We start from the raw sequence: 13293 nt of genomic DNA, 5'->3' as shown, positions 1-13293 counted from the left end.
GAGAAGGGCGTTTCTTCATCTCAGGCTTGTTACGAATACTCTGAAATTGTGCTTCATGGCAACACCAGCAAAACCGTCTGCACCTCCTGTCCTTGGGTGACTCAAGAGTAAATGAATCCGCCAGGTTGTCACTCTGTAGATTTACGGTATCAAAAAGAGAAGTATGGGATCCAAATGCTTTGTTCTATGAAGAACCTCGCATGGGTCCAAATGAACCCGAGGAGAGGGATTCCCTTTAGAAAGGGTTTTGTCGAAAGAACGTAATCCAGGACAAGGGAACTTTGTAGAGGAGAAAGAAAAGTCATGTTTAACTTGGTGTTTGTCCAATAGTTTTAACCTTGCTCCTCTATGTTTTGCTGAAGTCTGCTTTGTAGTCATGCCCAAAGGACTTCAGAAGTGTTCCCCTTTTTTTATCTATAGTGTTTTTGTGCTAAACAAAATCCCCTACCAAGCAATTGGTTCTACGACAAAAAGTCCTTTGGGGAAATAATACCAAGGCATTTTAGGATTAGCCCTTTTTGTCATTCCACAAGGATTTGTTTAGTGACATTTGTGCCAGGCATTGGGCTGGGTGCTGGGGATACAAGGGGATCATGATGGAGACCCTGCCCTCAAACCGTTGGCGGCTCTGGGCAACAGAGTAAAGAGGCAGGGACAGTGAGCTGTGACACTGAGCTGTGATAGTGCCGTGAAGGGTGAAGGGGGACTGTGGGGGAGAGCGCACAGGCAGGGAGAATATTGGGGGGAAGAGTATCTTCTAGGCTGTGAAATGGAGGCTTAGCAGAAACCAGCCACAGGCACAGGGATGCCGGCGCAGGAAACAGAGTTCTAGAAAGTGGGAGTAACACATGACGTGTGTTCTGCAGTGGGTGGGCAGAATAGGTCTTCTCTCGCTTGCCCTAATTCAACATCTTCTGGATTGTGAAGGACTGAGGACGAGCCTTCCAAAGGCACATATAGTAGTAACTAAATACCTTTTCTGCGATTCAAGTTCACTTCCAATGCCCTGGTTCACCTCTTCCCGGGGAAGGCTGGCTGACAGACCATAACTTCACTGCCACTTGAGGTTCCATTTCCTGTTTCAGAGAGTGGCTGCTTTCTAAGCCTCTAAGTGTTGATATATATATATATATATATATATTTTTTTTTTTTTTTTTAAAAAGCATCTAAAAAACACTGGACTACTCTCCTATAAACTCTTTACGCTGATTCTAAACAACTGAAAGCTCTAAGTGCTTTGTCCGTGATTTTGCGGATGAGATCTCGCTCACTTTACAGTTGTCTCCTGCCTCACCTCACCCCCCCAAATCCAAACCACAAGTTTGACTTTTAATAAGACTGTAAGTCTTAGAATCAAGCCTAATAAGAACATAATCCAAAACATTGAAGACTTCTGTACTCGTGGGTAAATTAATGACAGTGTTTACTGGTAATAGCAAAAAAACTATTAAACAAACCAAAAAAAGCCTTAAAAGTGCCCAAATGAGTGAACCATTAGATAATAATGGTATGTCCATTTTTGTAATTTATGCTGATATTAACAAAGATGAACTTACAGTAACTTGGGAAATGCCAATGAAAGACAATGTTAGATGGAAAAATAACATAGAATTACACACATTACGTTTACAACCACATAAGAAATAGAAATCTGAAAAATGCTGGAAAGAAATGTGCTGAAATGAGACTAGTAGGTAAATGAGTGGGCTGTGATTATGAGCTTTTTCCTACTTTGTTTCCTACATTGCTTTTATAATTTAAAGCTAATTGAAAGTATTAACTCCTTTAAGTTATTAGCAATTCAAATATTTTCAAATCCAAGCAGTATGTACAAGGGAACGTGACATTAGAGTATTTCTACGCAAATCTTCCCATTGTGGCAGTATCATCCCCGCCCCCCCCCCCCCGCCCCCACCAGTGAATGAGCATGAAGGTGTTATTTCAACCTAGTGATAAATTACATATTGTTTGGCAAAATGTTCTGGATAATGAGGGGCACTGCTCTAAGAATTTGATAGACGTTCGAGAATTTCAAGCAAATATAGTTCTAAAACTTGGAGTCAAACAACAGATTTGGAATTAAGGTCTTTAAATCAAGTTGGGCAACTTTGTGATTCTTTGGAGCTCTAGGTATGATGATGATTTCTTTTGAGAACAAGTTAAACAAGGCCAGAGTCTGTGATTCTAATACTGCTCTGATTTCTCTGACTCCGATGGGTGGGTGCAAAGTTTGTAGATGGACTGACGGATCTCCGGAGTGTCCACAGAGACATAGGTATTCAAGAGTGATACATTGTGGACACGTGGGATGAGGGTTATGTTGCTCCTGGAAGGGAGCCAGAGCCAGGAGATTGCCTCTTCTTTCCCACACCTATGAAGGATTCACTTGGAAAAAGCAAATGGTTTTCCAGCCCTCTCTGAGTAGGGAAGACGTGCATCAGTTACAGTTGCGGCAAGAGTCATTTACATTATATTCCAGTTAACTCCTGCAAGTAGAAATTGCTGATGGCAGCTGCGGAATTTCCTTTTCTAGAGCTTTGCAACAATAGGTTAGATATACATCTGGCCTTGAATGCCTTAGGCGTGGTGTACAAAGAAACAGAATGAACAAAAATAGCGCTCACAAGCACAAAAATACCATGGTGTGCCGCCCTTCTCTCCTAGATTCTACCAGATACCCATTTAAAAACCACTTCTATCCTCTCCCCACCCATTGGCTGAATTGAAGTCCGAACCACATCAGCCTCGGAAGAAACTTAGAATGTTGGCCAAAATCAGTTACCTGTACTAGCAGTTCCAGCTTCCTGTCATCAAGAAGATGTACTTGACATCGACGGCCCTCCGTCATCTACAAAGAAAGACAAACGATGGTCACTGAGAATCTGACAGCCTGACACACAGCAAACGAACACGCCCCCTGGGCCGGGCGCCACCAGCCACCATCGCCTGGGCAAAATGTCCCCCAGGGATGGAGCTATACAATGCTAAGAGCTGGCAGGATCAATTCGTTCATTCGTTCCTTCAAAAATATTTATGGAGCCCCTTTCTGTGCCAGGCACCATGCTGGGAGCTGGGTGTACAACGACACATAAGACAAGGTCCCTGCCCGCATGGAGCTTACATTCTTATGGAGGAGATAGGAAATAAATCAGCAAACACATTCATAACCTAATACCAGGTGGTGATAAGTGTTCCATGCTTTAGTCATTCTTCCATTCAATCATTTCATCACCACACATTGGGGAAAGATTTCAGCATCTGGGCTCCACCACCTCGTCCCCCTTATAGAGCAGCCAGGAGCAGACTAGCACTCCTCTGGCAACTGCTTCTGATTTCTGTGAAGCTTCTTTCTCCACAAGATTTCTGTGTTACTCATTTGTTACCTGGTCCCCATAGTATTTTCCCTGGTGACAGAGGAACCTGGGAGCTGAATGTTCACAGCTAAACCTGACCCTTGCCCCTTTCACTACGCACACTGCCGGCAGTGTAAGGGAGAGCACCCAGACAGGCATCCTTGGGTCTTGTCTTGGCTGCAGGCCTTTGGACAAGGGTCTGTTCATCTCTGCAGCCCCGTCTCATGTACAAAAGTGAGTGGGCTGAGCCCAGGGGAGTGCAGCTGAAATGTTTAATCACTGGCTTTCTGGAAGGAAGAAGCCTCCATTTGTAGCATTTACTGGAGCCCTGGCAACACTCTCAAAGGAAATCTTTTAAAGAATGAGGCTTCCCATCGATGTCAGCTGGCCACCACTCCAACCCAAACTTGTCTTGCTGCACTCCAGATAGCTTCCCTGGGTCTGATTTCAAGCTAGTGTCCTGACAACATATCTCCTACACATACGGTAACCTTAAATAACCCCAGGGGCATGGATGAGAGTAGAGTCAAATAATCAGGAAATTTTCCAGGCATGAGTAACGGGTTTTGAGTTTTTACTACCTTTGTTTTTAATATAAGGTACTTACCTCTAAATTTAGAGAATTTCATTTTAATGATGTTCATGTTTTTACCACTGGCACACGGAATTCCCAAAAACGTACCAAGGGCTCTCACAACAGCTAAGAGCTAGTTCTGACACCACTGTCTGGACCAGAAGACCCAGAAGTTTCCATCTAGCTCTCGTATTTTTCTATGACTCCGTAGCCCCCTCTGAAACCACCTTCTTTTTGCCCACCTAGCAGCCACTTCATGCAGATCAAGGGGAGGGAAGCACGCGGGCAGATCCTGGCCCTATCTCCATGCCCAGCCATCCCAGTCCCCTCTCATGAGCGCTTTCTCCAGGAACAATGCAACAGATACCATCTTCTCTTCCTGTTCAACAGGGATTGTCCTCTAACGATCAGCATGTCCAAAGCTGGCATGAACTCCTGTGGGAAAATTCTCTTATTCCCTCCTCAGAAGAAGCCAACCTCTCCAACTACCATCAAGTCAGATTTCCCTAGTTATGGCATCCTAACCAAAACAGCACACGTGCCTGGATGGGGCCAAAATAAAGTCTCTTGAATCTGAGTTATAAGAGTAACTCGGCAGACCCCAGCTCTGAGAAAAAGCACCAAGAGAAGTTTTACATGCTCACAGGCTCTCCAACAGAGGTTAAAATAGAGTTAAAAAACAAGGAAACCAGTCCAAAGGTATGTCATTTTGCACATATATAAGCTGAAGCTGGTGGCCATGGATGTAAGACAGGTCTATGAAAAGTCCTTATTCATTCTTTGGACTCCTAACTTTAGGTTTTAACTGCCTTAAAAGGAGAAAGGGCTCAAATCCCATTAGAATCTACCAACTTTGCACATAGGTGGCATCTTAGCTGACTGACTTCATTTAAAAAATCCGTCAGCTTCAAAAAACAAACAATTGGAACAACATAATAATAAAATGCTCAGGCACCTGGATGGCTCAGTTGGTTAAACGTTTGCCTTCAGCTCAGGTCATGATCCCAGGGTCGTGGGATCGAGCCCCACATTTGGGCTCTTTGCTCAGCAGGGAACCTGCTTCTCCCTTTCCCTCTGCTCTCTTCTCTCTCTCTCTGACAAATAATGAATAAAATTAAAAAACAAAACAAAACAAAAAACTCCTGCACAACAAGGGGAATCATCAACAAAATGGAAAGCAAGCTACTAAATAGAAGATAATACTTTCCAGTTATGTATCTGATAAAGTGTTAATATCCAAAAGATATAAAGAACTCAGATGTCTCAATAGCAAAACCTCACACAATCCTATTACAAAATGGGCACAGGATCTGAACAGACATTTCTCCAAAGAAGACAGAGAGATGGCCAACAGACACATGAGAAGTTGTTCGACATCACGCATCATCAGGGAAATGCAAATCAAAAATACAATGAGCTATCAAACTCACATGTGTTAGAATGGCTATTACCAAAAAGACAAGAAATAACAAGTGTTGAGGAAAGTGTGGAGAAGAGGGAAACCTCGCACACTGCTGGTGGGAATGCCCATTAGGGCGGCCACGGTGGAAATCAGTATGGAGGGTCCTCAATTAAAAATGGAGCCACCATGTGATCTAGCAATTCCAACTCTGGGTATTTACCCAAAGAAGAGGAGAACATTCATTCAAGAAGATAAATGTACCCCCATTTTCAAGGCAGCATTCTGTACGATAGAAAAGACACAGAAGCAACCTTAAGTGTCCACAGGTGAATAAACAGAGAAAGAATATGTGGTGTGTGGGGCGCCTGGGTGGCTCAGTGGGTTAAAGCCTCTGCCTTCGGCTCAGGTCATGATCTCAGGGTCCTGGGATCGAGCCCTGCATCGGGCTCTCTTCTCAGCTTCCCCCTCATGCTTCCCCCTCTCTCTCTGCCTGCCTCTCTGCCTACTTGTGATCTCGCTCTCTGTCAAATAAATAAGTAAAATCTTAAAAAAAATATATGTGGTGTATATATGCAGTGGAGTATTACTCAGCTGTAAGACAGGAGGAAATCTTGCCCTTCGTGACAAGGATGGACCCTGAGGGCATTATGCTAAGTGACGTTAAGTCAGAGAAAGACAAATGCTCTCATAGGTGGAATCTAAACAAGCGAATAAACAAAACACCAAATTCATAGATACAGAGCCCAGACTGGTAGCTGCCAGAGCTGGAAGGCCAGGGGGCTGAGGGAAACTGGTGAAACCAAAGTTTAAAAGGTACAAATTTCTAGCAGTCAGTTCTTAATGAAGGCACCCAAGGTTACCACAGTGGAAGTGCAAGGAAGAAAAGTGCTATAACCAGCCAGCATTACTTTGAAATTCCTTTAAAGACATTTATTACAGGTTTCAGAAAAGTCTCTGAAGGGTGAGGAAAGAGGAGAATTTGTTTTTTTTTTTTAAATGCTGCTGGTCCTCAGCATCTTTAGAACACAAAGTTTTGAGCTTCCTTTATTGTAGAAGGTTAAGGATACGTTCTTGACTTCCTTAACCACATTCTTTTTTTTTTTTTTTTTAAAGATTTTATTTATTTATTTGACAGAGAGAGATCACAAGCAGGCAGAGAGGCAGGCAGAGAGAGAGGAGGAAGCAGACTCCCTGCTTCGAGCAGAGAGCCCGACGCGGGGCTCGATCCCAAGACCCTGAGATCATGACCTGAGCCGAAGGCAGCGGCTTAACCCACTGAGCCACCCAGGCGCCCCCCCTTGACCACATTCTAATAAATTTGACAAAAACAAAGGGAAATTGGTACCGCCAAGATATTACTGGATCAAATGACGTTTTAATTGCCATGATAAGGAGGCAGTACATCATTTTCCCAAAATATTTCAAAGCACACAACACATGACATGACTTTGAGTTCATACCCCATACCTCAGAGTTTACTGTGAGGCTCTCATTTTCATCTGAAAAATAAAATCCTCATTCCATTAAATAATCTCACCTTATCTGCTCAGCAGTTGAAGGAATTAGCTATACATCAAGATGTTAACATCTACTCAAAGTTTTCCAAGTTTACTCTTCTCTTCCAAAATGCCTCGGTTTTCAGTCCCGGGGAATTTATTTCTAAGCACGTTCCCTATTTGAACAGGGAATTTCTAAGCTGCTTCCCTTTGGGAAGGCAAAATGTCCCTGAAAAAAAAAAAAAAAAAGGGCAGCCCAGAGCAGGGCATCCAAACAGAGACTCAACTTTGAATCATCAGGTTTTTGAACGTTCGCCTTTTGTTGGACGGCATTGCTGTGGGGTTTTTTTTTTTTTTTTCCCCTCCAAGCAGGGGCGGGGGGAAGGGCAGTCTGTCCTTCCATACTGAAAGAAGACTAGAGTATCCTGTTCTCATCAGTTCAGAAAAGGTTTACCATTCTGGGTGTGGACTGGGAAAGAGTGGACATCTGTAGCTTTGTCTGGCTTTTCAGGCATTTTGAAATTTTCTTTTGAATGCTAACAATTGTAAAATAATACGGCTTTGCTTGTTTTCATTTTCAGCTGCTGGGAGGCACAATTGCAGCGTTGGCACCCCCACCCCCCCCAGAGGAAAGCCTTTTGGAGAACAAGGCTTCTGGTAGATGTCAGCTGGCGACCACTCCAGCATAAATCATTTCGCTACAATACAATTCCATACCAAGCAGAGGCCTGCTAAAGGTTCTGTGATTTTCAAGGAATATATGGCAAAGTGTTATTCTAGAAGTGAGGTATCCACCCCATTGACCCAATTTTGCTGTTAAGAGGCACACTGAATCAGGAAGACTATTGATAAACAGAGAAATGCATTTCTGCTACTAGCTTAAGGGAGCATACCAGAATATGAATTGCTACGTGTCCTATTGAGGCAGCCAATAAAATTATCGTGCACTTGGACTGGAATTGGGAGGCAAAAATAAAATAGTTGATGTGCTAAGGAAGTAGGCGTAGTTCCCTCCCATCCCATCTCAATACTACTAAAAGCTTTGGGTTTTTTTTTTTTTCCATTTAAAAAAATGTAAAAAAGAAATTTTATCTAGAAAAATGAATGACCGTGTTTGAGGTCACCTATAGGAAATGGATCCTGAGAAGCTTTGTTCCCAATAAAATTGTTTTAGATTGCCTATGTTTTTAATGTATCAATCAGATTAATTAGTTTACAACTAAGAATTACAACTGTCACACAGGGTCAAAATACTGGAGACGAAAGGTCTGACACATTCTTTCTCTGCAGGTGGAATTAATGGTAAGCCAACTGTGATCAGAAGTTGCTCAGGGAGGACAGACCTGAAAAGGGGGGACATTTATAAATATCTATGTCTTAGGGCATCCTTCTCCACTATCCTGAAATCTTCCTGTTGGTGGAAGGAACCACTGTCCGAATGTGGCAGGGGAGTCCCCCCTCCAAGTCATTATTAAAAAACAAATAATAACTAACTAGCAATGACAAATACCACCCCCCCAACCATGGGGATTTTCAGATGCTTTATATGGAGAAGGGCAGGCTACCAAGTTCAGCACGTGCAAACCTGTTTTATTAGGAACATTTTCTCTTCAAATTCAAAACGAAGCAAATCCCATTTTTAATTATGCTTTGTATTATCATCCTTTTCTCTACAGAGCATCTCTCCCGCTCTCTCCCTGTCTCTCCTCCTCCTGCTCTTCCTCTCTTTCTCTCTCTCTCTCTACCACTCTCTGAGCCACTGCTTGGATACCTCCCTTTCCTGTTACTTGCCCTTTGCCAAGTAAGTTATACACTATGGTACACATACCTAGTTCCACTATGGATGACCTTTTCGTTGAAATCTAGTGCAGTTGTACAAATGACTATAGGGGCACTGATTCCAAGCTTAGCAATGCACGTGGCTTTCAAAAATAAAGACTTACAAAATATTTCCTAAGGCACATTTATACGGAGACGGTTATCCCTGAGGCACCGGGGAATAGGATGAGGGCAGGGTGGACACCGGGAGGGGAGGCAATGTTCACAAACCGCAAACGGAGCTTTGAACCCAGCTTTGAACACACCCACTTGGTGCGTCTCTGTGCACAGTAAGGCACTGTGCTGTGACTCATATCCATTTTGGAGACAGTAACTTTCTGAGACAACAAAGTTAAGAAATATTAAAGCCTCACTAGGATTGTATAAAGGAAAGGATTAAAATTTCCAAAGCATGCTTTATTTAGAAAAGTTATTAATACTCCCCCCTCCCAAGCCTGAAATCCTATCTTTTAAAATTCTACCATCAAATAGAAAATTTCAAAAGCCTCCAAGCCAAGGTCCAGACAACACAGAGACAAGCCTCCCCTCCTGGACTGGTCCATGAAACCGTGAGGCAGCCCAAGGCAGCTGGATGGGCGGATGTGCTACGGCAGCACCTCACAATCCGCCCTTTGACCTGGGCCCTTCTGCGGCTCAGAAGGAAATTCCAGAAACATGACTACAACTTCCCAGTGCAACTCACTGTTAGAGCGTCTGCTCTCAGGGTCACCTCAACATGTGACTGACATTCCTCTCTCCACTCTGGTTTCCTCTCACACTAACGAAGGCCCAACGACTCAGCGAAGGTACCAGAAAGTCACAGACTCATGACATCTCGATAATCATAAAGCTATCGCATCCAGGAGATGAATGAATGTGATATGCGCACAGTGTTCTCAAGAAATGCAACTCACAGTAAATACACAGAAAGGACTTTGGGCAAATTAAAATTTACTGAAAATACCCATCCCTTTGCTGCTGCTCACACCTAACTTGTACCATGGAGATGCCAGACAGAATAAACTATTAAAATGTAATATTATAACATTTTAACAGGCATGAGGAGGCTCTGCCTCCCCTTTAAAAGTTAAAGGTATTTTGCCCACTTTTATTATAATTATCCCCATATTCAAGCCTACCATTTTTGTCTTTAAGTGACATCATATTAAAATAACACAACTGGGGAAGGAGACACATGGTGCTACACACCAGAGGTCCAATTCAGAGAGAATGACCTTGTCCCTATTTCGCCCTATGTCCTTTGCAGATTGTGTCATCTCTGTCTCTACCACAAGTCTCCTGGATTTAAAGGAAGGACACACAGGCATGTCCTTGATGCTCTTGGCTGCTGAATACAGTTGTGACTTATCAAAACCAGAGGAAGGTGATTAAGTGAGTGGCTCCATTAGAAACAATATCACAAGGCAATCTGACGGATTATAAAAGGTGAAAAAGCCTTGCATTCCCAAAGCTCAACCTTCCCCAAGTTTGCATCTGATGAGGTCACAAGCAGGGCTGGTGCTTTACCAGAGGATCTGTGGAAAACATGTTTTAGGGCCATGGTTGCTCAGATCCCGCTTCTACCTTCCACACAAGGAACCGGCACTTCCTCCAATAATGCAGGGAGAGAAGTCGTGGTGTCATGGGTGCACTCAGGGCTCGGAGGCTGTGCAGGGCCACTGCTCTGGGGTGGACCCTGCCTCCCAGAAGACTACTGCCATGCATGATCAAGCCACAGGTCCTGGAGACAATCCGTCTTAGTCTTTCCAGATGGTACTACAGGGCAGAGAGGGTCAAGAAACACTAACAGTTTCTGGGCCTAACGTCTAGAGGATGAGGAATGGACCCAGACAAGCGAGCGGTGAGGACAGCCAGGGAGCCCCAGTGATGAGCTTCGTGATCCCAGGACAGAGGGACTCGGTGTCAGCGCTAAGCTGCAGAGGAGGAAGGGAGGAAGGGTATTCTTCCCACCTTCCAACAAGACCTTACCATTTAAGGACAAGCTGTTGATGTGGAGGTGAGACAGGTCTGTTGCAGATGTGGAAAGACAAGGTGGAGTCGGTGCCACCCAGGGCCACCGTGGGACAGGCCATCATTGTCCTCTGTCTGAGGCCAACCATTCTGAGGACACGGTCAGGAGGACTCGGGCGCCGGGAGATCCAAACACATGGGCTCTGTAGGCTGCCTGTGCACCAACCCCGGGAGCAGGGCAGGAAGCTCACTCCCATGACCGATGTGCATGAAGCATCCAGGGTTCTGGAAGGCACGGAGCTTTCTGCACCTCCTTCCAACTAGCTACATGCCTAGAGAGCAGTAACTGGATGGCCCCACTTGGGTTCTGCTAGGGCACCTTCTGCAGACAGGCTCTCCTTTATCTCCGAGTATGACCACCCCTGCCCCCCCCACACACACACCTGTGGCCTTCTGCCGCCCACACTCTCTGCATCTGCAGCGGAGCCTCTCAGAGGGAGGAGGAGAGCATGTGAAATACCCAATCAAGCCTTATTCCCTGGTCCACAGCACGGGCACAATCACAGCACCGCCCTGTGAGGAGGAACTAGGTTAATGCAGGGAAAGGGTGGGCTCTCTGCTTGGTGCACAGCAGGCTCTCAATCAATATTACCTTTAGAAGTTTCCAGTCCATGAATTCAAGACTCTTCTGAGCAGGAGTGTCAGAAGGGCAGCAGACGGTATACCTCTCCTCCCGCCCCCCAATTCCAGGATGGCCCCAGGTGAGGCTGAGGCTTTCTGCCCACTCACACAAGACTTTTGGCTATGTGGCAGGGCGGGTGGGGGGACCGGTGTGGACAGGCTTCATCTGGGTGACAGTCACCTGCCCTGAGCAAGTGCCAGGACCTTGAGCAGAGCTCTGTGGGGGCCTGGCCATCCATAGAGGGGGGAATCTCACCCTGATAGAGACCCTGGCCAGCCAGTCCTTCTCCCCAGCCACAGCAGCTCCCAGAGTCATGCTGGGCGAGCCAGCCGTCACCAACAGAGAGCTGATATGAGGAACATGGAGTAGGCTGCAGAAGGGTGGCTGAGGAAAGTCAGCGCGTGACACGTGGGTCAATGCTGGGCAGCTGGCTCTGCCAGACCACAGTCTGCAAGGTCAGTGGAAGAGATCAAAGTTCTTGCACCTGTTTCTCTGGGCAGGTTCAGGGTGTTATTCTTATTCACACACTGTTCACAGCACAGGTGTCCATGCAGACAGGCTTTAAAGGTGGCTGAGTGAGGTATAAACCCCAATAAAACATAACAGGCAAAGAAACAACAAGAACTTACATACCCAGCTAACATCCCACTGTGCTCCTGGAAGTAAGGACAGATGCAAGAAAATGACATATGTTCTTGGCTGTGTGGAGTTTTAGACTTAGTATCTTAGTGGCAGAGCCATGGGGGTGGAAGGAAGATGCTTCTTCCAAAGGAAAAGGTAAGTATTTACTCTTTCTTTGGTTTGATGACTGTACTTGGAATTTTTATAGTAGGAGGACGGTGTAGTCATACAAGGACCCCAGACACAGGGGAAACAGTTTTTTAAAAGTCTAGGAAAAGAAATAAAAAGGTTGACTCTATGGACCTTAAGGAATATTGTTTTTATGAGACAGAGACTTTACAGGTAAAAATTTCATAACCTAACAAAAATAAAATTGAATGAGAGAGTGAAGAGTGAGATATCCCAAGCATACAGAGTTATTTGCACAGAGAACTCCCAAAGGAGACAAGCTTTTGGTAGAATACATGCAGTGTGTTCACGGTGCACAGTACGTTATACGTATTCTCTACCAATATGATAAATGTTTTCAATGCGTCACAGACTGACAGGGATGGAGCTGGAAAACCAAAACTATCATGCAAAATAAGGGAAGTTTAAGAACAATCAAAGAACCTTTAAAGACAGGCTCAAGGGACAAGAGAGGAAAGGAATGTTTTCATTATCTGGGGCCAATCAATTTTTGTTGAAAGAGGAACCACTGAACTACTCAGTTCTGGGTTGGTGTCAATCTTCTGAAGCAAGAAGGGAAATGGTGGGCTAGCTACTACAAAATAAACTAACTGCACCTCCTTCCCCCAAATAAATTCCTCCCAGCGTTCATAAAGTGAATATTAAAAATAGATAATTACTGGGGTCCCTGGGTGGCTCAGTCAGTTAAGCATCTGCTTTTGGCTCAGGTCATGATCTTGGGGTCATGTGATCAAGTCCCACATCAGGTTCCCCGCTCAGCAGGGAGTTTGCTTCTCCCTCTCCCTCTGCTCCTTCCTTTGCTTGTGATCATGCACTTGCGCGCGCACTCTCTGTCAAATGAATAAATAAAATCTCAAAAAAAAAAAGGTAATTATTAGGGCTTTCTAAGCATGAAAGCAATGGGTGAGCCCAAAGGAGAAAATGTAGACACTGGTCCACCTTAAAAATATTCCCACTGGGATATCTGGGTGGCTCAGTTGGTTAAGCAGCTGCCTTCAGCTCGGGTCATGATCCCGGTATCCTGGGATCGAGTCCCACATCGGGCTCCTTGCTTGGCAGGGAGCCTGCTTCTCCCTCTGCCTCTGCCTGCCACTCTGTTTGCCTGTGCTCACTCTCGCTCCTCTCTCTCTGACAAATAAATAAAAATAAAAATAAAAATAAAAAAATCTAAAAAAAAATTTCCATTA

General features: G+C 44.7%; 1 protein-coding gene across 9 annotated transcripts in view; it reads right to left on the bottom strand.

Annotated features, from left to right (window-relative positions):
- FRMD4A (FERM domain containing 4A) overlaps nucleotides 1-13293 on the bottom strand; it is a 622361-nt gene that overhangs the window by 185447 nt on the left and 423621 nt on the right. For all 9 annotated transcript variants that reach the window (XM_047739601.1, XM_047739605.1, XM_047739603.1 and 6 more), the window contains exon 2: nucleotides 2783-2848. In XM_047739601.1, coding sequence (XP_047595557.1) covers nucleotides 2783-2848 — 66 coding nt within the window. The remainder of the gene's footprint in view (nucleotides 1-2782; nucleotides 2849-13293) is intronic.

This window comes from Lutra lutra, chromosome 8, assembly GCF_902655055.1.
Source record: "Lutra lutra chromosome 8, mLutLut1.2, whole genome shotgun sequence".
In the NCBI taxonomy this organism is placed as follows: Eukaryota; Metazoa; Chordata; class Mammalia; order Carnivora; family Mustelidae; genus Lutra; species Lutra lutra.
The sequence above is the reverse complement of the archived record's forward strand: the minus strand, read 5'-3'. Positions and strand labels throughout refer to the sequence as shown.